Below are 23,710 nucleotides of genomic sequence, written 5' to 3'. Positions count from 1 at the left end.
AAACTGATGCTCAGAGGGTTAAATGAACTGCCAGGCTCACAAAGCATCCCTAGTGCAGAGTGAGGTGCCTGAGAGACAGGAGGGCGATAGTGAGATTTCTAAGCATGAGTAGTCATTTTTAGCAAATCCAGGCACCACCCCAGATTGGTACCCAATCAAACGTACTACCCTGACTATTCCTACTGGGACTTGATCCTCCATTCCTAGGAACCCAAAATTCCTTCAGTGCATCTTTAATTGTTGCAAACCCGAGCACATTCGTTCCCAAGCCTTTGCCAGGCCAGAATGTGCCGAAACTCAGATGACTGTGCCTCACCCTCAGAGTCTCTGATTGAGCAGGTCTTGGGTAAGGCCTGAGCATCTGCATTTCTAACAAGTTCCCAGGTGATGATGGCTCGAGGATCCCAATTCGAGAGCCACTGCACTCATTTAATGATTCTCACACCCCCTGAAGCAGGTGCTCTAGGGGTCCTTGTTGAATAAACAGGCCTGCAGTGAGACCCAGTAATCAGAATTTCTGGAGCGGAGCTGAGAGCCTGTGCTTTAAACAACCTTCCAAGTGATTATGAAACATTGAAGTTAGAGACCCACTTCAAAAAGGGTCATCCCCGCCAAGGTTTCCTGTTTGGCGTAAATGCATTGGAAAAGTTTAAGAAATCCTAGCTAAGAGGAGAGCCTGCAAGAACATGGCTTTATATCCCCTGAGGCCAGAAGAAAACCAGATTTGCAAATCTGTAAGAATGTCTTGCTGGAGAAGAAGGAGCCCTGGCGAAGAATACAGCTGCACAATCAATTCCTGACCTTACTGGGCCCAGAACTCTTCCCCCATCCAGCCAAGCCCTTTTGTATTGGCAGAGGCAGCTCTGAGGAACAGCCGCTGACCGTTTCTAGCTCCACCGCAGGCCTGGAAGCCTGAGATTCCTACCCCAAAATACCAAATCACAGCACAAAGTATCTGGAAAGATCCAGTGCAAGACCCACCACCTCCCACCTGTCTCCTCTGCTTGACCAGAGGCCACTCAGAACATTCCACTAGTTTGTACCAAAACAATTCCTCTTATTTCTCCCTCTAACTTGCTGAAATCCTCAATTGTTCCTGATGTTTGTCTATCTGAGCTGGCAAGGGCTGAGCTTCTGCCTCTCCTGTATGCCCCAGAACACCTTGTCTTGGGGGAAACTAGCAAGTGCTTAGTAAGTGCCTCTTGCTGTTCAACACTAACATTAGGAGAGTTCCCGTGTCCTCAACCCCAGTCCCATGATCCAGCAAGATGACAAAGGAGAGTTCCAATCTCATCTAAGCCAGTCTTCCTGGGGCCGTGCAGGATGCAGCTCCTGGTCCCCACCCAAGTTTTCCTTCAGTTTCTCTATGCTGCACAGCCACCGGGTAAATCTTGGATGGAATTATAGAATTTGCATTAGGGCCAGGCGCGGTGGCTCACACCTGTAATCCCAGCACTTCGGGAGGCCAAGACAGGTGGATCACTTGAGGTCAGGAATTCAAGACCAGCCTGGCCAACATAGTGAAACCCTGTCTCTACTAAAAATGCAAAAATTATCCAGGTATGGCGGTGTGACCCCGTAATCCCAGCTACTCGGGAGGCTGAGGTGAGAGAATTGTTTAAACCTGGGAGACAAAGGCTGCAGTGACCCAAGATTGTGCCACTGCACTCCAGCCTGGGTGACAGAGCGAGACCCAGTCTCAAAAAAAAAAAAAAAAAGAATTTGCATTATGTAGGATTTCGTTTTTACAGAAATAGAAACTCAGTCAACACTTTATTAATTTTATCATCTGATCTGCTTTTTAAATGGGTGTCAACATGAGCTTTTCCCCTGGTCTCAGCCTCTTCCTTCCTGAAGGAAGAGGAGCACAGCCCTGGTCCTGGGGGCTGGGTAGACTGGAGTATCTTAAATGGCACTGGTTGATGCCATCAAGCAGTACACAGTTTCATGTGGCCTTTTATCTGAAGTGCGTGCTTACAAGCAGATTGGACAAATCAGCAACTCAGCAGAGGCCCGATAAAGCCGTTTCAGTAAGGAACTGCCGCAGACTCTTCAGGCACAGGAGGAAAGAGGGGGTTCTCTTCTGACCTGAACGGACACTCTGCGGTGCTCACCAAGAGTAAGATTTGACCTGTGTGCTGGGCGAAGGGGGTGCCTGGGGAAGCCCCGTGCTCGGCTGGGAGGCCGCCTTTGATCGTGAACACTGGTCTTTGTGTTATTCCAGGTGCGTGGTCCTCTAGCATTTTCCATGCATTTTAAGATAATCCTTATAGTTCCCACCTTATAGACTGGCCATCTCCATTTCACATAAAAAGCCGTGGTTCAGAGAGACTGAAAACAATAGCAATGGGGAAAAAGAAACTTGTCCAAAGTAACATGATACGTAGCTAAGAAGAGCCAGAACTCAACACTGACACCAAACCTACATCCTTAACTTCTTAGAACCACCTAGAAGGGGCTTCTGGGGGCCCAAAGCCAACCCCAACTTCCAGCAGATAACTGTCCTCATTCATCACATCTTCCCTTTCTGCCAAGCTGCCTCATCTTATCACGTTTGAATTCAGGACCTAGGGATATAATGCATTAAATGATGTTATATAACAAACTCAAAATGCTTCTGCCTGGGCTACCGGTGACGTATGCTTTGAAATGAAATTTTCAAAGTGGGACAATTTATATAGACCTCAAAGGAAGTGATGTCTTCCTTCAGCATCAGAAAGCAGGAGAATCTCATTTCTTCTGACTCAACCATGATGGATTATAATAGTTTCTCCTGATGTCATTTGGATATTTGTCCCCACCCAAATCTCATGCTGAATTGTGATCCCGGATACTGAAGATGGGGCCTCGTGGGAGGTGTTTGGGTCATGGGGACGGATCCCTCATGGCTTGGCGCTGACTTCAGGACCCCAATAGTGAGTGGGTTCTTCAAGATCTGGTTGGTTGTAAGTGTGTGGCACCAGCCAGGTGTGGTGGCTCACGTCTGTAATCTCAGCACTTTGGGAGGCTGAGGAGGGTGAATCACCTGAGGTCAAGAGTTCGAGACCAGCCTGGCCAACATGGTGAAACCCTGTCTCCACCAAAAATGCTAAAATTAGCCAGGCGTGATGGTTGGCACCTGTAATTCCAGCTACTTGGGAGCCTGAGACAGGATAATCACTTGAACCCAGAAGGCGGAGGTTGCAGTGAGCTGACATGGCACCATTGCACTCCAGCCTGGGTGACAAGAGTGAAACTCCATCTCAAAAACAAAACAAAACAAAAGTGTGTGACGTTTCCTCCATCCCTCTCTTGTTCCTGTTTTCCCCATGTGATGCACCTCCTTCCCCATTGCCTTCCATCATGATTAGAAGCTTTCTGGGGCCTCCCAGAAACAGAAGCTGCCAGGTTTCCTGTACAGCCTGCAGAACCGTGAGCCAATAAAACCCCCTTGCTTTATAAATTACCCAGTCTTTATAGTGGTGCATGAATAGCCTAACACACATACATATCTCTTCTTATTATGGAAAACCACCTGGAAATTAGGTGGGAGTTAGACCTTATATTAGTCTGTTTTCATTTGCTATAAAGAAATAACTGAGACTGGGTAATTTATAAAGCAAAGGAGTTTAATTGGCTCATGCTTCTGTAGGCTGTACAGGAAGCATGATGCTGGCATCTGCTCTGCTTCTGGGGAAGCCTCAGGAAAACTTGCAATTGTAGCAGAAGGCAAACAAGGAACCAGGCATTTTATATGGCAAAGCAGGGGCAAGGAGGTGTCACATACTTTTTCTTTATTAGACAGAGCCTCGCTCTGTGCCAAGCTAGAGTGCAGTGACGATCTCAGCTCACTGCAACCTCCGACTCGCTGGTTCAAACGATGCTACTGCCTCAGCCTCCCGAGTAGCTGGGACTGCAGGCATGCGCCACCACACCCAGCTAATTTTTTGTATTTTTAGTAGAGACTGGGTTCCATCATGTTGGCCAGGATGGTCTCAATCTCCTGACCTTGTGATCCGCCCGCCCTGGCCTCCCAAAGTGCTGGCATTACAGGTGTGAGCCACTGCACCCGGCCTGTGTCACATCCTTTTAAACAATCAGATCTCACAAGAACTCACATAGCCATGACAGCCTCAAGGAGGATGGTGTTAAACCATAAGATCTTGCCTTCATGATCCAATCACCTCCCACCAGGCCCCACCTCCAACACTGGGGATTACCATTCAACATGAATTTGGATGGGGACATAGGTCCAGACCATATCAGACCCCATTTAAAGTATCCAGTCCAAATGTCTACTATTGGAGGTGGCAACTGGGCTCTTCCTGATCGGGCTTCTCCACTCAGGGGTGAGGTTGACCACCATCATCCGGGTTTAAATGAGGGCTCCATGAGCCTCAACATTTGAAGCAGATTCCATGAAGCCAGCCTAGAAGAGGGGCTAGAGCTGCCTCCGGTCTCCCTGTTACATTTCCAGCTCTGCAAATTACCCCACCTTATTCTCAGGGTTCAACTCAGACCAAATCTTTCCATAAGGCTGGCAGGAGGAGGACTCTGCCCTCATAAATGCTTAATTAGTCTCACTACATTTTTAAACCCAGCCTTCATCATAAGAAGCAGCCAAGAAAGACATTTTATCCTGAATAAGCCCAAGCTTATTAATAAATAAGCCCAAATCAATATTCAGTATTGGTTTGCAATTCTCTGAAGAAAATGTGGGCATAGGAACGGGTGGGTGGCAAAACAGGGTGCAAGAAGACCATTTTGTGGGGGGAAACCCCGACTGAGATAGAACAGATCCAGGCAGACTCCCGCTTATTCACATCCTCCCCACCTTCCAATGCTAGACAGGAGCTCTCCTCCTCACTATCTAAGAAAGAGAGAGAAATCCATACCTCCCTCCTCATCCTCTTGCCCCTGAAAAAACACAGCCTTTCCTAGGTTTACAGAATTTTTCTTTATTGTCAGGCATCCCAGGAAAAAGAAAGACCCACACTATCTTATCTTCTATTTGAAATCAACCCCGATGCTACCTGAACTCTGAGCTTGCAGACACATACTTTGTTGGTATTGCTGGTATTTAAGAACCAGTGAGGTCGGGCGTGGTGGCTCATGCCTGTAATCCCAGCACTTTGGGAAGCCAAGGTGGGTGGATCACGAGGTCAAGAGATCGAGACCATCCAAGCCAACATGGTGAAACCCTGTCTCTACTAAAAAACACAAAAAATTAGCTGGGCTTGGTGGGGCGTGCCTGTAGTTCCAGCTACACAGGAGGCTGAGGCAGGAGAATTGCTTGAACCTGGGAGGTGGAGGTTGCAGTGAGCCAAGATCGTGCCACTGCACTCCAGCCTGGCGCCTGGTGACAGAGTGATACTCTGTCTTAAAAAAAAAAAAAAAAAAGAACCAGTGAAATTAAACGATGTGTCCACCAATCCCACAATTCAAGATTCAAGACTGGACACTAGGATGATGAATAACCTTGTACTTCCATAAGAAATGTTTATACCTAAATGCTCCCTGCCGATATCCATCTTTTCCTCTTGTAAGGGTAAGAAAGCACCTACGGACTTTCCCTGAATTGGTGAGCTTCATCTACCTGCAGGTGCCAACAAGAGAGGAGAAGAGGCAAACCGCGAGCTCTACCTGCTTTGCAAAAACAAAAACCAGCCCAAGGAGCAGCCTCGTACTTCCTCTCTTTGGTCTCATAAAACACGTGTTTATTTTCTGTTCTCCTCCCACTCACGGATGTCCTTAACAGCTCTGCCATGATGTTAGTTGGGGTGAGCACAGGTCCTGTAACCATGGATTTCTGCACACACACAACAACTTTTGCAGCTCGGCAGCCTAGCTCGGGCCTGTTCCGCCACTTGAGAAGTTTATGACCCTTGAAAGGGAAGCACGGGCTCCACAGTTCTTTAGTTTACCAAGGGACGAGATAATGGCAAAATGTTCTTCTGCAATGCTGAGTTCATTTATCAGTGATCAATGCCTTCCTAAGAAAAGCTATAAAGTCTCTGCTGGCTGCCATCTGACCTCGACATGGCTCCGAGGTTCCATTCCTAAGTGCCAGTGTCCACAAAGGAACTTTTGTTTAAACTGGGGACAACCAGGGTGGTACCACCTGACAAACTGGATTTTTAATGAACTCTTAACACTCAGGGGAATGAGCTGTTTCAGCTGGAGCTTTCCTGGCCAAAGAGCCGTCAAGGCCAAAGAGCCAAGCTTCAGCCTATAGCAACAGCTTTGTGCAAGAAAGCGTGGACTGCTTTGAAACCCCCTAGCTTTCTCATGACCTCTCTCTTTACCCTCGAAGGAAAGTGGCTGGTCCTTCATGCTACAGCAGGCAAGGGAGTCTTTCTAAACCACAAGACGATGCGTTGATGCTGCCTGTTTCTCATGGGCAGTCCAGCTTTCTGAATAAACCCAGCTACAGGCTCTCTGATGTCACTAAAAATAAACCATGTCTTCACTGTGAAACAAAGTCCAGGAATTCTGTTTCAAGTAGAAAAATGGACTGCCAAAATGTGGCTGGCACTTTCTTTAAATTATTAAGTTTCTGCAGGCCAGCTGACAGCAAACGTTCTCTTTGCCTTCTCATCTATTCTGTCTCCTGCTACCACTGCTAATGATATTATAAATTTGTGCCCCAGTATTGCTGTCTTCAGACCCCAATAATTCTCAGAGAATCAGCTCTTGTTGAGCAGAAGCACATTTTCTTTTTCTCTATCAACTGCACGGTCTTATAACCTCACCAATAGGAGCCCGAGAAGTATCATCCAAGCCAAAAAACTGTTACACTGGGAGAAGTTACTCCCAAACCCATGCCTCACTGGGAGACCGAGCTTTCATGGGAAGCCAGTCTGAAGGTCACCAGACTAATTCAGCCTTATATTTCCCAGAAAACATTTTGAAACTGAGGACGGATAGCATACATTTGGTTTGTTTGTGGAAGGGCTATTGGACCAGGAGATAACGTCAGTAGCTCCAGGGACTGGGTTACCTTTAGAATTTCCTCCTGGCTAAGAGGGCTTGGACCTGAGAGTGGCAGGAACCACTGGCATGAGAGGCACAAAACGTGGTTCCAGCCTTCAGTGGGACTCTAGTCCTGGATGGGGGTGCCCTGTGGTGCTGGAAGGTTCTATCGCATGGTGGAGACACCTTCTTGGGGAACTCCAGCTGCAAAAACACTTCTCATAAGGTTTTAGCCATTAACGTTAACTAAGGACAGAGACACCACATCAAAAGCAGCAGGAACAAAAATCACCCATGTAGACATTTCTTTTCTCTGAGCTAATGGAGCAAGATGGCCACCATAACCACTCCACGCATTGCCTGGAGACTCTGGGTGTTTCACTTTGCAATGGCCTTTGCACAGGCTGGAAGTCTTCCTTCCCAAAGAATCCCAACAAGCACGACATAGTCACTTGGTCGGTTTGCCCGACCGTCCCTAGGAATGAACATGTGCCCCAGAAAGGAATTTTCAGGAATGCATTCGTCTCTCTCCAATGGTAGGAACGCCCACATCTGCAGCATAGCATGCTGTGTAATAATGGTCACTTCCGGTCCTGGCCCTGCGCAGGTTTTGGCCATGCCCAGCTGGTACAGAGTGAGTGTCTGGGAGATTCCCAGGGGAATGTCTTGTCCAGTGTCTGAGGCAAAGGGGATACCAAGAAACAGACTCAAGGTCAGTTACTGGCTGTCAGAATGGAAGACACTAAAGGTCAACGGAGAACAGAAACCAAGGTTGATCACACACATATAGAAGCCAAGAGACAGAATTAGGCCAGAAGAACGGGAAGAGGCAGCCTGGAAACCTGGACCAGTCCAGCCCAGGCAGCGGCATCTTCTTAGCACTAGCACAGCCTTTCTGCACCACGGAGCTTTAGAAGCATCACGTCCTCACACCTGTAGCCACCTACGCCTCAACATCTCCAACTCCTGGCTCTCTGAAAAAGAAGCCCACCCCCACAGGATCGTGCCTGTCTCTCTCCAGCGTGGAGACTGTTTGTTGTATGTCTTTTTCAGGGAGTTAGTATGGTAGACTAGGGGGAAAGACTATAAAACATTTGGAAATATAATAGGCATCCTCAAAAATATAAAACTAAACTTTCAAAGTAATAGAAATCTGCTGTAGTGGGCTGAAAACGCCCCCTGCAAAAGACATTCACGTCCTAATCCCTGGAGCTTGTAAATGTTATGTTATTTGGGAAAAGGGGCTCTTTTTTCAAATGATGTGATTGGAGCTAAGGGCCTAGTAATGGGGAGATTATCCTGGATTATCCGAGAGGGCTCTAATTGCCATCACAAGCATCCTTATGAGAGAGAGTCAGAGGGAGATCACATACACAGACGAGAAGGAGGAGCTGGGTAACCATGGAGAGAGACTGGAGCCCCCGGAAGGAACTCAGGCCTTTGAGACCTTGATTTCAGTCCAGAGATACTGATTTTGAACTTCTGGCCTCCAGAACCACGAGATAATATGTTTCTGTTGTTTTAAGTCACCGAGGTTGTGGTAATTTGTTATAAAGGCTATAGGAAACTAATATATCCACAAAACAAACTAAGAAAAAAAAATACAAAACTGAAAACCAGAGCGATCGCACACGCTAAGACTTTGGCTGTTCAGAGGCAATTGCTGATCTTGTAAAAGGAATGCTAGAGTTTTATCAGTCACGTCGGGTAGACAGCAAAGTTTTAGGTTATGCTGGGATAGAGGAATTAGAACTACAACACATTCCGCACACATATTCACATGCCAGCTCTCTTAGAGGGCTTGCCATCAGGGAAGAGACTTGGCTGTGGGTCCTGAACACAGGCACGAGGAGGTAAGAAAGCTTGTCTGTCTCAGTCTGAGTCCTGGATTGAGAGGGTTTGAGAGTGATCTCCCTTGATAACTCATTACTCCAAGCTTACCCTCATATGAGTTGGGGTTCAAATTTATAATACCTGGGAGTGTATGGAAATCTCCAGCCCAGAAATTAACATTACCTATGGTAATAATATCTCACAGATAAAATTCCAAGAATAAGCTCAAAATTCAATTTTGCTAAGTGCATGAGGTAATAAACTATCTTAGACATGACTCAACAGAAAAGCAGCAGAAATGTACTCAGGAGGGCCAGAATTGGATTATAAAATTCCCTTATCAGATAAGTATTAATTTTAAATGATTAAATAAATTAAACATATGATCAAGAGCAAGAGAGACAAAGATTACTTTAAAAAATAATACCTGGAAGATTTGAAAACTATTCAATGAGAACTTCTAGAGGTTAAAAAAAGATATTCGACAAAAAATGAATTGCCTGAGTTCAGCTGAAGATTAGACGCAGCTAGAAAGAAAATCAGTGAACCAGAAGATAGTTTTTAAAGTCACTATCTAGAACGCAACAGAGAGACAAATATGGAAAATATGAACAAGAGTTCAAATTGAGAAGTCTAATGTAAGTCACTAAGGAATTTCTAAAGGAGGGATAGAAAGAATGGGGGGAGAATCAGTGTTCAAAGAAATAAGTAACTGAACATGAGTTATTTGAATAATTGAACGTGAGTAACTGAACATGAGTTACATGATTTGCATCTCAGATGCGAATCCTCAGATCTGAGAAGCACGAACCCCAAATAGAATAAATAAAATTAGATCTACTCCTAGCCACAGTGTAGTGAAACTACAGAGCTTCCAGAACAAAGACTTTAAAAGCAAATCCACAGAAAAGAGAGATCACCTACAGAGAAATGACCCCGAGATCAAAGACCAACAGCAACAGCAGAAGCCAGAAGCAGGAACATCATTGACAAAATGCTGAGAGAAAACAACTCAACTTAGAAATCTGTATCTAGCTGACCTCATCCAGTAACAGTGGCCAAAACAAAACTAAACATTCTGGAGAGCCAGCAGTGGAGGCTTTACTGCAGCCGGTCCTGGCCTCCAGCGCAGATTGGTCCCGATCGCGGATGATCATCTCAGCTGTGACTGGCTTGGTCCCCACAATCCAACTTCTCCAGCTCGTGAGTTCTCCCTGCAATACTTCCTGCTTAGCAGGCCACAGAGTGTTGCTTATTAAAGGAAGGGAGGAGGCATGTGGGGTTCCCTTCCTGAGATACTATTTCCTTTCACCTGTCTTGGAAGCGGCTATTTCCTCCGTGCTGAGGAAGGTGCATGCTGGCCTCCAGCATCCCAGGGCACCTCCTAGTCCTGCCTGCTGCCTCTCCGTCCTCTGCTCCTCTGGCCTAGTCCAGCCCTCTACCCAGCCTTTAGGACAGCTGCTCCATGTTAAGCACTGATGACGTTGTAGACTATGCCTGAGTCTCCAAACAGACCTTTCCACGTTTCCTGACACATTTCTGAGTCTACCACGTCTCTGTGAGGAGGGGTTCATACCTCTCTAGAGCTCTCGTCCCTTCCTGAAGACCTGTTGCTTCTGGTGCTCCTGACTGGGGCTGCAGTCACCCAGAGACTCAGGGACTCAGAGGACCCTCAGAGGGAGAAAGCTTGTCTGGTTAAGAGCTTTTTCCTCAATTTATTTACTTATGTATTTCAATTGATACGTAATAGTTGTACCTGTTTTAAGGGTGCATGTTATATTTCATTACATTCATATAATGTGTAACGATCGAATCAGGGTAATAGGGAGAAATATCCTTCATCTCAATCTCGTTCCTTTTTAGATTCACTTCTCATCATGGAATCAAGGCCAAAACTTCTGGCCTTCCAGGTAGCCAAAAGAACTACCCTCTTAGAGCTCTCAAAATCTCTTCTAAATCTCCCCCCAACAGCGGCTCCTGCCCGTCACTCCTCTAATTCCCTAGGCAGACAGAGATGAAAACATCCTCCTCCCGTTTTTCCTTTACTCCTGTCCCCAAACCAGTTTTCTTTAAGTGACCTAATTCATCCTCACTACACGCAACTGGTAATGGCTTTGGGGAGATCAAAGCAAAGATTTCAGGTTTCAAGAAGTCCAGTCAAGTGGAACCTAGCCCAGTCACTCAGCCGCCATCATGACATTGCCTTCATCCTTAGATGGGAGACCCCTCACCGACTGACCTTCCCTTTGGTGTCTGAGTGAGTCTCGCTCCTAGCCTTACGGGCACTAGACCCTGTAGATGAAAACGAAAGGTAAATGCAGGTACTAGAGAGGATACTTGATATAAAGGACCGACAAAAACACACTCACCTTTCAGATGAAAGCTCAGACCCCGTGTCTGTTTCATCTGGCTCATTCCTTATATCCTTAGAAAGACAGGGCCAGGCACGGTGACTCATGCCTATAATCCCAGCACTTTGGGAGGCCAAGGCGGGTGGATCACAAGGTCAAGAGATAGAGACCATCCTGGTCAACACGGTGAAACCCCATCTCTACTAAAAATACAAAAAAAATTAGCTGGGCATGGTGGTGCATGCCTGTAGTCCCTGCTACTCGGGAGGCTGAGGCAGGAGAATCGCTTGAACCCAGGAGGTGGAGGTCGCAGTGAGCTGAGATCGCACCATTGCACTCCAGCCTGGGTATCAAGAGCAAAACTCCACCTCAAAAAAAAAAAAAGAAAGAAAGACAGATGTGATCTGAGTTGGTCAAGGAACTGATGTCCAAAAGAAAAATGTTGTCCAAGACTATAAAACCACAAGTGGGTTATTCATCAAGGTCTGAACATCATCACCCAGAGAGATGGGGGGGACGACGGGAATGCTGGTACATCATTATGATATAATTTTATATTTTCACTGCATTTTACAGCAAGACTTTTATAATCTTCCCTACTCCAAACATCACATTGTCAGTGTGTTAAGGCTTCAAATAATCCCTATGGCTTAGGGTTTCCCACTGACCCATACGGAAACCCACCTCATTTGCTTCTTGCCTTGTGGTTCCCATCACAAGCTGAGCCTTACTCAGCCACAGCCACATCACGGAGACCATCATGGAGGTTTTGTTGAACCTGTAGCCATTCCATTTCATTCAGGAAGAACGGGAGGGAACCCTTGTCTGGCTAAGAGCTGTTTCCTCAATTTATTTACTTAGGTATTTCGATGGATACATAATAGTTGTAGATATTTTGAGGGTGCATGTGATATTTCATCACATTCCTATAACATGTAGTGATCAAATCGGGATAATAAGGAGAAATATCCATCATCTCAAACATTCGTCTTTTCTTTATGCCGGGAACACTCACGTGCTTCTCCTCTAGCTATTTTGAAATAAGCAACAGATCATTGTTAGCTACAGTCACCCCCCAGAACTATCAAACACTAGATCATATTCCTTCTACCTACCTGAATTTTTTACACGCATTCATCTGTCTCTTTTTATTCCCTGTCTTCCCTCTCTTCCTTCCCTGCCTCTGGTAACCGCCAGAGTTTGGGAACACAAATGAGAAAAAAATCAACTCTTTAATTTGTTTGGAAGCTGGTTAGCTACATCAGGCCTAATGAAAACAGCCTGTATGAAGTCTGGTTGACTACACACGTCCAAGAATGAGACCAACTCTAAAGGCTAAGTATGCACCCCCTATACCGGGGAAAGACAAAGCACCTTCATGGTCCCACTCCTTATGGACTTTCGGTATCATGGAAGCCAGTTTCAAAGGAGTAAACCCACTGGTCATTTAATCCCAGCCCTTTCAGAAGAAAGAACTGAGGTAAAGTAGGATCACCCAGTTATTCTCCCACAAATGGGCCATTTTCCTTCCTTCTCAGCAACATCCCCCATTGTCTCACCAAATCCAGAGATATCCTTCTTGCCCTGTGGTGCCACCATCATGGGCAGAGATACAGCTCTGTAACTGACCACCCCGGGGCTGCCGGGGGCTGTGTGCATCACTGATTCGGCTAAGGCCTTCCCTTTCTGCACTGGATAATCTCAGGTCCAAAACTGGAATGCCTCAGAGCCTTGGGGCTATTTGTTTCTTATCCACATCCCCTGCCAAGGCTTCAGGAACCCATGACCAAGGCAAGGGAGCAGACATCAGGAGCACAAGGAAAACACATTTATCACAGTCCTACTGCATACTTCATACACAAGCGAGGCAAGGATGCGAGAAGCTGACAGCTGGAGAGACACCTGTGCTCGTACGTGGCAGAACTCAGATGCCTGTCAAACGGTAGATATCTCTCACACGAGGGTGAAACAAGAGCAAACGGTCAGAGTGTCGCTGATGCCAGAAGCAGCTTTTAAGCTGGCATGAGAAACCTGCTAACTAGAACTGAACGCTAAACCAGAGCTTGTAACCGGGTGGCGCACGGGCAGGACACAGCTGGAGAGTCTGACCTCTGGAATTTTAAACCTTTCACTTGGTAATACACATCCACAAATTGGGGGGCTTTATGGGAACATTGGGACTCCATGTTTCTCTTGGAAAACACGATCTCGTAACACTGGAAACCCTAATAGAACCTCTGAGAAGTGGCATCCAGCTCACCTGACCCGTCTGGCCCCCTGTTTCAGACCAAATATCCGCTTCTTCCCATGACTGTCTTTTTAACCTTAAACTGCTTCCTCCAGGATAAGATGATCCACATTTTGTTTAAGTAATATTGGAATTTTATTTACTCAGCTGCCTCTTATTAAGGGTGACCGTGTGATTTAACACACAAAGACATGCTTGAGAGTGAACGTTGATACTGTTAATTATGCCAGGAAGAGACACACAAACCCCAGGCAAACTCTGCCCAATGAAGGCCCTTCTTTAAACATCCTTTTGTGACTGGAGGGGAGGGGGTTGGGTATTTTTATAACCTGTTGATTCTTGGCCTTGGGAATCAAGAAAAATAAATGTTCAGGTTTTTTTTTTTTTTAGTAGCAATGATTAACCAAGGAAAACAAGTAGCAATGTTTTTTTTTTTTTTTACTGATCAGAAAGACATGAGCAGAAGAAATGTTTTAATTCCTATCATTACTAAGCTTTCTCTCATTAAACAAAATACAGCAGTTGCATTAATAACAAATAGTAATAGTGATAGCAAACGCTGATATATAATAGCATTCTGTGTCAGGCACTGGGAGAAACATTTCATACACAGTAACTCATTGTCAGACTCATCACAACCACATGAGGTAGTAAATTCTTATTCTCCTTATACTAATGAGAAAAACGTGGCACAGAGAGGTTAAGGTATTGCCCAAGGTCACACAGTTAGTGAACGGCAGAAGTGGAATTTGAACCCAAGCCGTGGAGCTCTTAAGTCCATACTAATAATCACGTGCTCCTGCCTCTGACAAAGAGGTCTCTGGAGAAAGAAGACTGCTTCTGATGTGGCAATGTGGGAGGCCGTGCTGCTCACGAGCTGGGACCGCTGTGTATGCTGCTCACTACACGGCTATGAGGACCGCACTTCACCCCGTTGCTTTTTCTTCAAAAAAGTAAGCAAGTTACGGGACCGTCTTGAGGCCAAGTAGCGGTTCAAGGGGCATCATCAATGGTAAGTGCTTCCACCACCAGCTGCATGAATGCCAAGGAGATCACCAGGGGCTGGTAAGGGATACTCTACCTTGGGGCTGAGGGTGGGGGACTGGGCAGGGAGGAGCTGCTGGAGGAGAGGAACGAAAGGCTGACTCCCACCTCTTTGTCCATTATGCCTCGCATATGTGTCTTTCCCTTTAAGGCCCGGAGTTCAGAGTACTCAATCTGATCGGCCCAATGGACTACTGGAATAAATAGTTTTCCCCATTGACCTGGAATCCAGGTCAAGGCAAACTTGAGGACTATCAAGAAGAATTAGTCTTGAGAAATAGAATGAATGTAACCACAGTTTTGCTTTGCCAGATTCCACTAACACCATTTCATCACGCTAACAGCTACTCCTAAGGGTGACAGCCACCCTGTAAAATGACTAATGATGTGGTCTAAAACAGATATCGCACTGATGAAAACTGCTACGTTGCCAGCACCATATGAGGCATAGAAGGTCTAAAGACAACCAAACTAGGTCAGGCGCGGTGGCCCACACTGTAATCCCAGCACTTTGGGAGGCCGAGGCTGGTGGATCACCTGAGGCCAGGAGTTTGACACCGGTCTGAGCAACATGGTGAAACCCCAACTCTACTAAAAATACAAAAATTCGCTGGGCATGGCGGCACATGCCTGTAATCCCAGATATTCAGGAGGCTGAGGTACAAGAATTGCTTGAACCCGGGAGGTGGAGGTTGCAATGAGCCAAGATCGTGCCATTGTACTCCAGCCCGGGCAACAAGAGCAAAATTCCACCTCAGACAAAAAAAAAAAACAAAAAAAAAACAACCAAGATAATAGTTGTTGACCTCAGGAAGCTTAGAGTCGAACACAGAAGACATCGATGAACAGAAATCACAACCCAACATGGCATGTTACGAAGAGTGACTGTCACCCCAGTGGTGACAGATTCCATATTCCTTCAACAAACATTAATTTTCTGGCACAGATGTTCAAGCAACATTTCAGGAGATTAATTTCTGGAGGAGAGTCTAGAAGGAAGAACAGGAATAAATAGAGACTTCTGATCCAGACGGCTTGAATTTGAATCCTGGCCCAACCATTAACTAGTTAAGACAAACATTTCTCTTTATGGGCCTCGAGTTTCCTCATCTGTAAAATGGGGATGATTTCACTTGCCTTCTGAGGATGCAACAAGGATGAAACAAGGTAATATGTAAAGCACTTCGCTTGGGATTTAAACATCCCAGAATAAGCACCCAGTAAGTGCCATCTATGGCTGTGCCCAATGGCCAGCAGTCTGCCATGGCGAATCTTTGTCTGGAATGTCAGAACATACTGTTTCCACTGGAGAAACAGCCAGGAAAGAAACAGGTCCTACACACCACCTCTCAGGGATCTACAGGGAAACCTTAAAACTAGGCTCTCCTTCCCATGGACGGAAGGACGGGAAGTAGTACGCACTCGCTTCTTTGCTCATCTTCATCTGCTGAACTTTTGCAAAAGTCCCCAATGTGCACAGCTCATCCCAGGTGCCATCAATGTTAGTCCCCTTGCCTTCTTGGTTATAAATTTGGCAAGTGGCTTCCCAATGTAGGTAGGCTTTATATTCAGAAGGATCCTTATATTGTTTAAAAGGCAGGGAAAGGGTTTCAGCTGGCAGCCTTCAGAGGGAACGTGATGATGATAAAGTCAAAAGCTGATGATACCACAGCTCCAGGTGCCAGTCTGACCGGTGAGAGGGACAGACAGCCAGGTAGAGCTTGCACGTGTCTGAGTTTCTGCATGGTGGTGGTGTGGGGGACCGGTCCCTAACTAATCATGCAAATGAGGATCCTTGCAGGTGGCATCTGAGCTGCAGCCCAGGAACGGTGCCAAGCAGCAGCAGTCCAGGTGCTGAAGTCATGTCACCTTCCTGTCCTCATCTCCCTTCCACCTCCTCCTTGAGCTGGGCCTGGATTCCCACAGCATCAGCAGCACATATTGGACACGATGACTTTAGTTGTTCTGGTCAAGCAAGGTAACTGCAGAAATGCTTTCTGCCCGCATGAAATGGATTGGAAATCAACTACCATGCCACAGGGGCAGCTTAGCAAGTCAGAACTTGGCACAATAGATGAAGTCCCCACCCGCTGTGGTCTGCAAGCTGGGGCCACCCAACCAATAGACTGCCAGGCCAGGGGATGGGGAAAGAGACTTCTGCAGAGACGCAGTCAATGCCAGGTTGGGGGGTAGGGGGTGTCCAGTTAAACATTTTGGGAACCCAGGAGAATATGGACAAGGGGACTTGTCTAGCTGCACTGAGGTCACTAGCATACCAGCTTGGGTCTATACTGCCTAGCCCCTCGGAGTTCCCCCCAACATCCTCAGATGTTGAACAAGCCAAACCCCTGTGTGACTCTGAATATGGCGATGTCAGCGGATACCCTGCCTGGGAGTGTGGCTTTAAGCTCCCAGCTGAAGGGGATCAGGCAGCAAGAACGGACAATAGCAGCCTCCACTGGTCATGCCCACCTGGCCAGACCAACTTCTTACCCACCATTTTGGGCTATGGCAGGGGACAAAGGCAAGTGAAAGCGATTTGGGTGGGGTTAGAAATAGAAGAGGATCAACTTCCTCATAGGACTCACTATTACGAGCGGGATGAAGGACCTGGAGAGGGAGGAGGGTGGGCAAAAGCATCAAAGCCACCCCAAGATCCAGAATATTGCTGTCTCCTCCAAATCCTTGAGCGAACAAGACACATTTTTTAAAACCCTTTGCAGAAGCTGTCAAATTGCCTTTTTTGAGCACAGCCTTTGGGGTTGGGCTGCCTGAGGTTTAAATCCCAACTATGCCAACATGGAAACCTCACCTGTTAACTAGGAAATGCTCCATCCACCCTGCAGGGTGGCACGAAGACGAGGCAGATGTGGTCTTGTCTAGCGCGGGTGCTATAGATTTGGGCACGTGGTGAGAACTCTGTTCTTGCTAGGACTTTCAGATCTATTGAAAAAGCTTCCTGAAGCAACTCCTACATACAGATATGAGGTGGTGTGCGAATGGAAGAGAACATGAAAAAGCCACAGCACCATGTAGCATCAAAGGTACCAGAAAATAAGCATCTTTCAGAGCCACACTCTCAGGCTTGAGCCCTTTCACATTGTCCCACACAAATTCTGTCTACCCCCATTCTGTGCTTCTTATGGTGGTCTAGGGGAGGGGTCAGCAAAGTTTTTGTTTTTTTTGCAAAGAGCCAGATAATAAATACTGTTGGCTTTATGGTCCACATGGCTTCACTCATGACTACTTGACTTCACCACTGTAGCACAAAAGCAGCCACAGACAAAATGTACATAAATAGCCACGGCTGTGTGCCAATAAAACTTTATTTACAAAAGCAAGTGGTGGGCCAGATTTGGCCCCAGGGCTGTAGTTCGCCAGCCTTTGGTTTGAAACTCACAGAGCCCACAATAGCCAAACTGGGACTAAATGAGAAAGAACCACATGCTCTTTCTATGGCCTCACCAGACCTTCATGCTCCCACTACTGCTAATTGGGTCAAAGTTTTTATTGGTCTCACACATGCCCAATTTCACCCTGCCTCCCAGAAACCTATTCCTGCCCCACTAAATTCTAGGTGTCTTTTAGTGCTCAACCCCCTCCTATCCCCACCTCTTTAAACATCCTTACTGCTCCATTCCTGGAAATCAACATTTTCTCCTAAGACATGAGATACTTACAAATATAAAAAATTAATCCCAGTCATTCACCAGGGACCATGAACTTTAGAGGTTTAAGGCACAGGCCTGAGCATCAGACCAGGGCTTTCCTATCCAAATGGTGTGAATGTGGGCATGCAGGCAATCCCTGTGTATTTCCTTTGCCTATGGAAATTGGTTGGGGTTTTAAAAAATTACAGGAGCCTGGAGTGGTGGCTCCCTCCTGGAATCCCAGCATTTGGGGAGCCTGAGAAGAAGGATCACTTGAGCCCAGGAGTTCAAGACAAGCCTGAGCAACATAATGAGACATCATCTCTATAAAAAAAAAATTAAAAATTAGCCGAGAATGGTGGTATTTGCCTGTGGTCCCAGCTACTTGGGAGACTGAGGTGGGAGGATCGCTTGAGCCTATGAGGTCAAGGCTGCAGTGAACTAAGATCATGCCACTATAGCCTGGCCCACCATTTGCTTTTGCAAATAAAGTTTTATTGACACACAGCCATGCCCATTCATGTATATTTTATCTGTGGCTGCTTTTGTTCTGTAATGGTAAAGTCAAGTAGTCATCAGTGAAAACATATGAACTATAAAGCCAACAATATTTATTATCTGGCTCTTTGCAGAAGAAACAAAACCTCTGTTAACCCCTGCCCTAGACCAGCATAGGTAGTAGGAAGCTGAGGTGGGAGTTCCACTTGAATCTAGGAGGTTAAGGCTGCAGTGAGCCATGATCATGCCACTGCACTGTAGCCTGGGCAACAAAGCAAGACCCTGTCTCAAAAAATCAAAAACTTAAAAAAATTACAGGAGCTAGTTTACGTAAAACACATAGGAAGGGTTGTTCAGAAAGTTGTATCATTGAAAAGTCGCATTGCGTGTAATTCTCTTTTCCTCAATATGCTTTACATTTGCACCAGTGAGACCAACATCTCCAGGAGTATGAGCCATAACTTACTCTCCAATCCTGTGATTCCTGGTACCGTGCATAGTACATAGTAGGTACTCAGCGAGTACATGGCGATCTGTAGCTACCTCTCACTTGGGAACATATGTGATTAACCCAGCTGTAAACCCCCTGGAGTCTGCGAATCATTTTCAATACATTTAGATCTCATTTGTGATACTCACTGGACTGTAAATGGCTGGCTGGAGACGTATCAGTGTTGGTCTCAATCTCTCTCGTCCTAACTGAGTGAGCTCTTTTGACTTAAGGTTAATGATTCTTCTTTGCGTTTCTTCAAGGAGAGTGTTCTCCCTGGAGACTGCTGGTCATTATTATTCCATGTTGCATTGCTTTCTTGACATAAAGGATGTTTTTTAAAAAAAAAAAGAGACAGGGGATTTCATGGCCTGATTTAGGCCTGGGTGCTTCCGAAAGAAAGTGAATGAAGCCGCAGGGGAGGCGCTTTAGAAATCCGATGTGCCTTCCCACAGAAGCCTCCGAGAAGTAGAAAGGCAAGGCGAGGGAACCTCGGTCCAGGAAAGCTTCAGAGCCCTCCTACCTAAGCCATTCCAGATAAAATATTCCACAGATGTATGGAGTGGGAGATTGTCAACCTTCTGGACAAACCAAAATCAAGTTAGGAGTGCAGTGGGCAGCGGAGGGTGTACGTTCAATGCTTCCATCTTCTACCACCAAAGGCAGCTATGCCCCTCCCTGCAAGCAGAGATGACTTGACTGACCCATAGAAGGATGTTTTCACATATTAACTTAATTAATCTTTGCAATAACCTTATGAAGGAGTGCCTAGTATTTCCAATTTACAAATGAGGAAACTGAGGCACAGAGAGGTTAAGTAACTTGCCTGTTATCACACAGTTTTTAACAAGTGAAACTGGGACTCCAACCCAGGCAGTCAGCTCCAGAGCCCTCAATCACCCACTCCATGAGCTGCCTCTCTGTGCAGACACATCCGGTTTTAGAATCCAGCTCAAGCATGTCTTCTCCACCAAGCTGTGCTCCTCTGAGCTCACAGAATCTCAGGCCTGGATGGACCTAGCAGCCCTGAGTCCAGTTCTCTTGTTTTGCAGCAGGGGACGGATACCCCAGGAAGAGGGGTGGGGTTTGCAATTTCCAAGGTCACACAACTACCCAATGAAAGCATCAACACTGACTCAGGCCCCCAGACTCCTAATACAGTGCTCTTCTCCCCATCTTCCTGAGACTCACAGCCAAAATGCACAATTAACCCTATAACACCCAGGAAAACACTGGAGGAGTACATGGTTGGTTTCCCAGTGGGAATGAACTCCAAAGAAGCAGAGAAACAGGCATCCAATTTCTTATGTGACTCCACCCCAATCATAAACATGTCTCAAGCACCACTTGTGAGTTTGAGCACAGTGACCATTTGCACCAAGCCATCCATCCTCACCTTTTTTTTATGTGATCACATGTGCATCCTAGCAAGATGCTAGCATGGGTTAAGGCTGCAGCCCATGCCAATCTTTCCCTTCTGTGTAAAACATGAATCATTTGGGAGGCAAATTCATGAGCAGAGACTGATGAGGAATCCCCACAACCAAATCAAAGGCTGGGAGAGGCTGCTCAGAGCAGACACTTAGAAGCACAGAAGTTACTCCAGCAGGGGCTGGTGGGGCATGGATTAAACATAACTCTCAGGAGCAGAGAAAGGGAAGCTGACAAAGGCAACCAGGCTAGGACTGGCACCTGCCCTCAAAAGATGGCCACAGCATGGCATCATCAGATCCATCCTGACACACCGTCCTTCATCCCCCAGCTAGCCACAGAGAAAATCGATGAGGAAGGATAAACAAGGCCCCTCACTCATTGCAAAAGCAGTGCGTCGTCTCATGGCAAGTCCTAAAAACTTTATATTTTACGGCGATAAATGACAGGCAAACATGTCTCTAGCTAGTTAAGTCTTATATCCCAAATTACATCAAGAAAGAGATGAGGTAGACAGACAGACACACACAGACCTCTGTTTTGGGGACCCGGGATAACGCTCCACTTCCCATTCTCTGGGCCCATCACGCGCGACACAATTCCTACCTGCTTGCATAAGTTGGCACTGCTGACCAAAGACGTGGGAGAAGGTGACAGGGCCTGTGGCAGAGCTGGATGTCGCCAGCGTGGATTCCATGGCTCTTTTGGGGTCTTTGGTGTTGGTCATGTGGCAGCGTCAGGACCCTCGGAGTGGCAGAGCAAAGGATGCCGTCGCTGGCCCAGGAACTGCAGATCTGAGGCTACTTGTCACTTCCAAGAAAATGTCCCCGCCCCCAAAGTTTATAGTGTTTCTTTTTCTCACCACCCTTTCCTTGCAGATTTTCTCAAACACCAGTCAAGTAAAAAAATGAAACCCTATAGGGCTTGGCAAATCTTGCACAGCGGCAGTTCAATGCAAAAGAAAAATCTAAGTTTCCTCCTAACCAGGAGTCGTAGCCTCTTGGCCCGGAAGCGCGGCTGGAACTTGCCCCCCTCCCCCCACCCCGGGCTGCCTCTCCTGGGGTCACCTGGAAGGAGCAGGGTCCCTGGGAGCGGCTCAGCCCCGGCCGCGTTCCAGCACCAGCTGCCGGCAAATCGCTGCCCAGGCCCCGCGGCGTCTCCGTCCAGGGAGGCGGGCAGGGCGCGAGGCTGCCCCAGGCTCCCCGGGGAGCTGGCCTTGCGGGCGCCGCCCCGCTGCCCGCAGCGCCGGCTCTGGGCTCCCGCGTCCCCGCGCGAGCGCCGCGGTCCCAGGTCCTGCACGCGCCGGGCGTCCGGCTGCGGCCAAAGGGAGAGCGCGGGAGGCGCGCGGCGCGGGCGCAGTGCAGCTCTGGACCCGCCGGCGTCCCCCGCTCATCCTCCGCTCCGGACGCCTCGGCCTTGCCGCTCCCCACGCCTCGCGGGGCAGCGGAGAGGGACTTAGACCTGCCGCGGCGGCCCCCGGCCCGCGCCGCCACCCCGGTGCCGCGATGCAAAGGGGGCCGTTCCAGGGAGATATTCTGGATGCGGAGGGAAGTGCCAACTCAGCCCAGCAGGCTCTCGGGCTGCTGTAACCTCTTCCTGCCCAGAGCCAAGGAAGGGCCAGACCCGGGAGACCCGACTGCCTGCGAGCAAATCCAGAGAGCAAGAAGAGAAGAGGAGAAAATGCCACACATCCCCTAGGGCGCTCCGGTGATTCAGAGATCTGGGTGCTTCATCTTAGCCGACCCAGCCCTGCTGTGTATGAAGAAGGATCTGTCTGTCCCCTGCTCCAAACCAAAAGGGGCCGCTTCTCTGGAAAAGGAGGAGGGGGAGTACTTTTTGCATGATTCCAACAGCTATTTCTGCGAGTGCTAGCTTTATTTTGCTATTCCACCTGCTAATCATTAAGATGCTAACTCCAGAGACGCTGCATCATCTCGGACCAGCATCTGTGGTACTTTCTTCGAGGATTCCGCTGCGACATTGGCAGGGCACTGGCAATCACCTTGTTAGGCAGCAACACATGTGCAGAGAGAGAGGCTGTGCCACAGTCAGCACAAATGCAGCCGTCAAAGCGCTCGTGATTTTCCCCTGGAGAACTTTGATTTTAAAAAGCCATACGCCTCTTCTGTATTTAAGCAACGGAAGATAAGCTCACAACTGATCTAGGGGCCAGAAGGACTCTCAAACAGAGCTTTTTCCATCAGCGCCCTTGGCCAGCAGCTCAGTGTTGTTTTGAGGGTTACCTGGGATGTACAGCTCAGTGATGTTTTGAGGCTTACCTGGGATGAGTAAGACAAAGCAGAGGAGCCTCGAAGTATTCCAAGAGTTCAAATGAAGTCTGACTTTGTATTAATGCTTCCAGATAGTTTAAGTGATTGAGCATCCCTTTTCTTGTCATGCAAGATGCTCTTCTCCAAGTCGTGAAATTGTAGGACATCAGGGACTATTTCTCTCAGGCAAATGGGGTCTAAGGTGGGATGACAAAAAAAAAAAAAAAAAAAACAGTGCAGTGATGATGCCATCAAGCATTAGGGTCATCAAGCAATATATTATCCAAATCAGGACACTCTGAGAGTGAGTGGAGGTGCCACTGATGATTACACTGGGATACATGGCATATACCAGGAGGGATGAAGCTGCACAAGAATTTCCTGGCTACGCACCCAGGAGTAGAATTGTTCAAGGATAAATGCAAATTGTATTACAGTAAATGCTTCCAAGTACTACTCCAGAATGGCTGTGCTGATTTACACTCCCACTAGTACTGCACATGGCACTTATACTCCCACTTTCCCACACTTTTGCCAATAACTGTTGTTGGTAGAAATTATGAAGCTAGGAAATTAGCTTCATAATAGGTACAGTTTGTTATAATTCATTGTTTTGCTTTGCCTTTCCTTAATTACTAATTCGAGTATGTCTTGAAAAGCTTACCAGCCATGGAGGCTTCCTCCTCAGGAAATTTCCTGTTCATAGGCTTTGCCCATTTTTCCAATCATTTTACTATTTTTCGCGCATTCTTGTTGATTCATTAGAGTTTATTGGTTTTGCTAGATATTAACCTCTCATCCACTTAGATTTTAGAAGCATCTTCTCCCACTCGGTCATCCAACTGACAATCGCCCATGGAAAGACGCCCATGGTATCTTTCCATGACTTGAAATACTTAATTTTAGGTAGTTAAGTCAGTTGTTCTTTTGACTTATAGTCTGAT

The 23,710-nt window shown here is 47.0% G+C and overlaps 1 protein-coding gene across 1 annotated transcript in view; it reads right to left on the bottom strand.

Annotated features, from left to right (window-relative positions):
• The window catches only part of KAZN (kazrin, periplakin interacting protein), a 1,270,084-nt gene extending 1,248,598 nt beyond the window's left edge, over positions 1 to 21,486 (bottom strand). The window contains exon 1 of the mRNA XM_064363326.1: positions 21,103 to 21,486. Within this exon, the coding sequence (XP_064219396.1) occupies positions 21,103 to 21,223 (121 nt within the window). The 5' untranslated portion in view covers positions 21,224 to 21,486. The remainder of the gene's footprint in view (positions 1 to 21,102) is intronic.
• Between the last annotated feature and the right edge of the window lie 2,224 nt (positions 21,487 to 23,710).

This window comes from Aotus nancymaae, unplaced genomic scaffold, assembly GCF_030222135.1.
Source record: "Aotus nancymaae isolate 86718 unplaced genomic scaffold, 86718_ANA_hifiasm-v0.15.2.pri h1tg000053l, whole genome shotgun sequence".
Classification (NCBI taxonomy): Eukaryota; Metazoa; Chordata; class Mammalia; order Primates; family Aotidae; genus Aotus; species Aotus nancymaae.
This window is presented reverse-complemented; position numbering and strand designations above follow the sequence as displayed.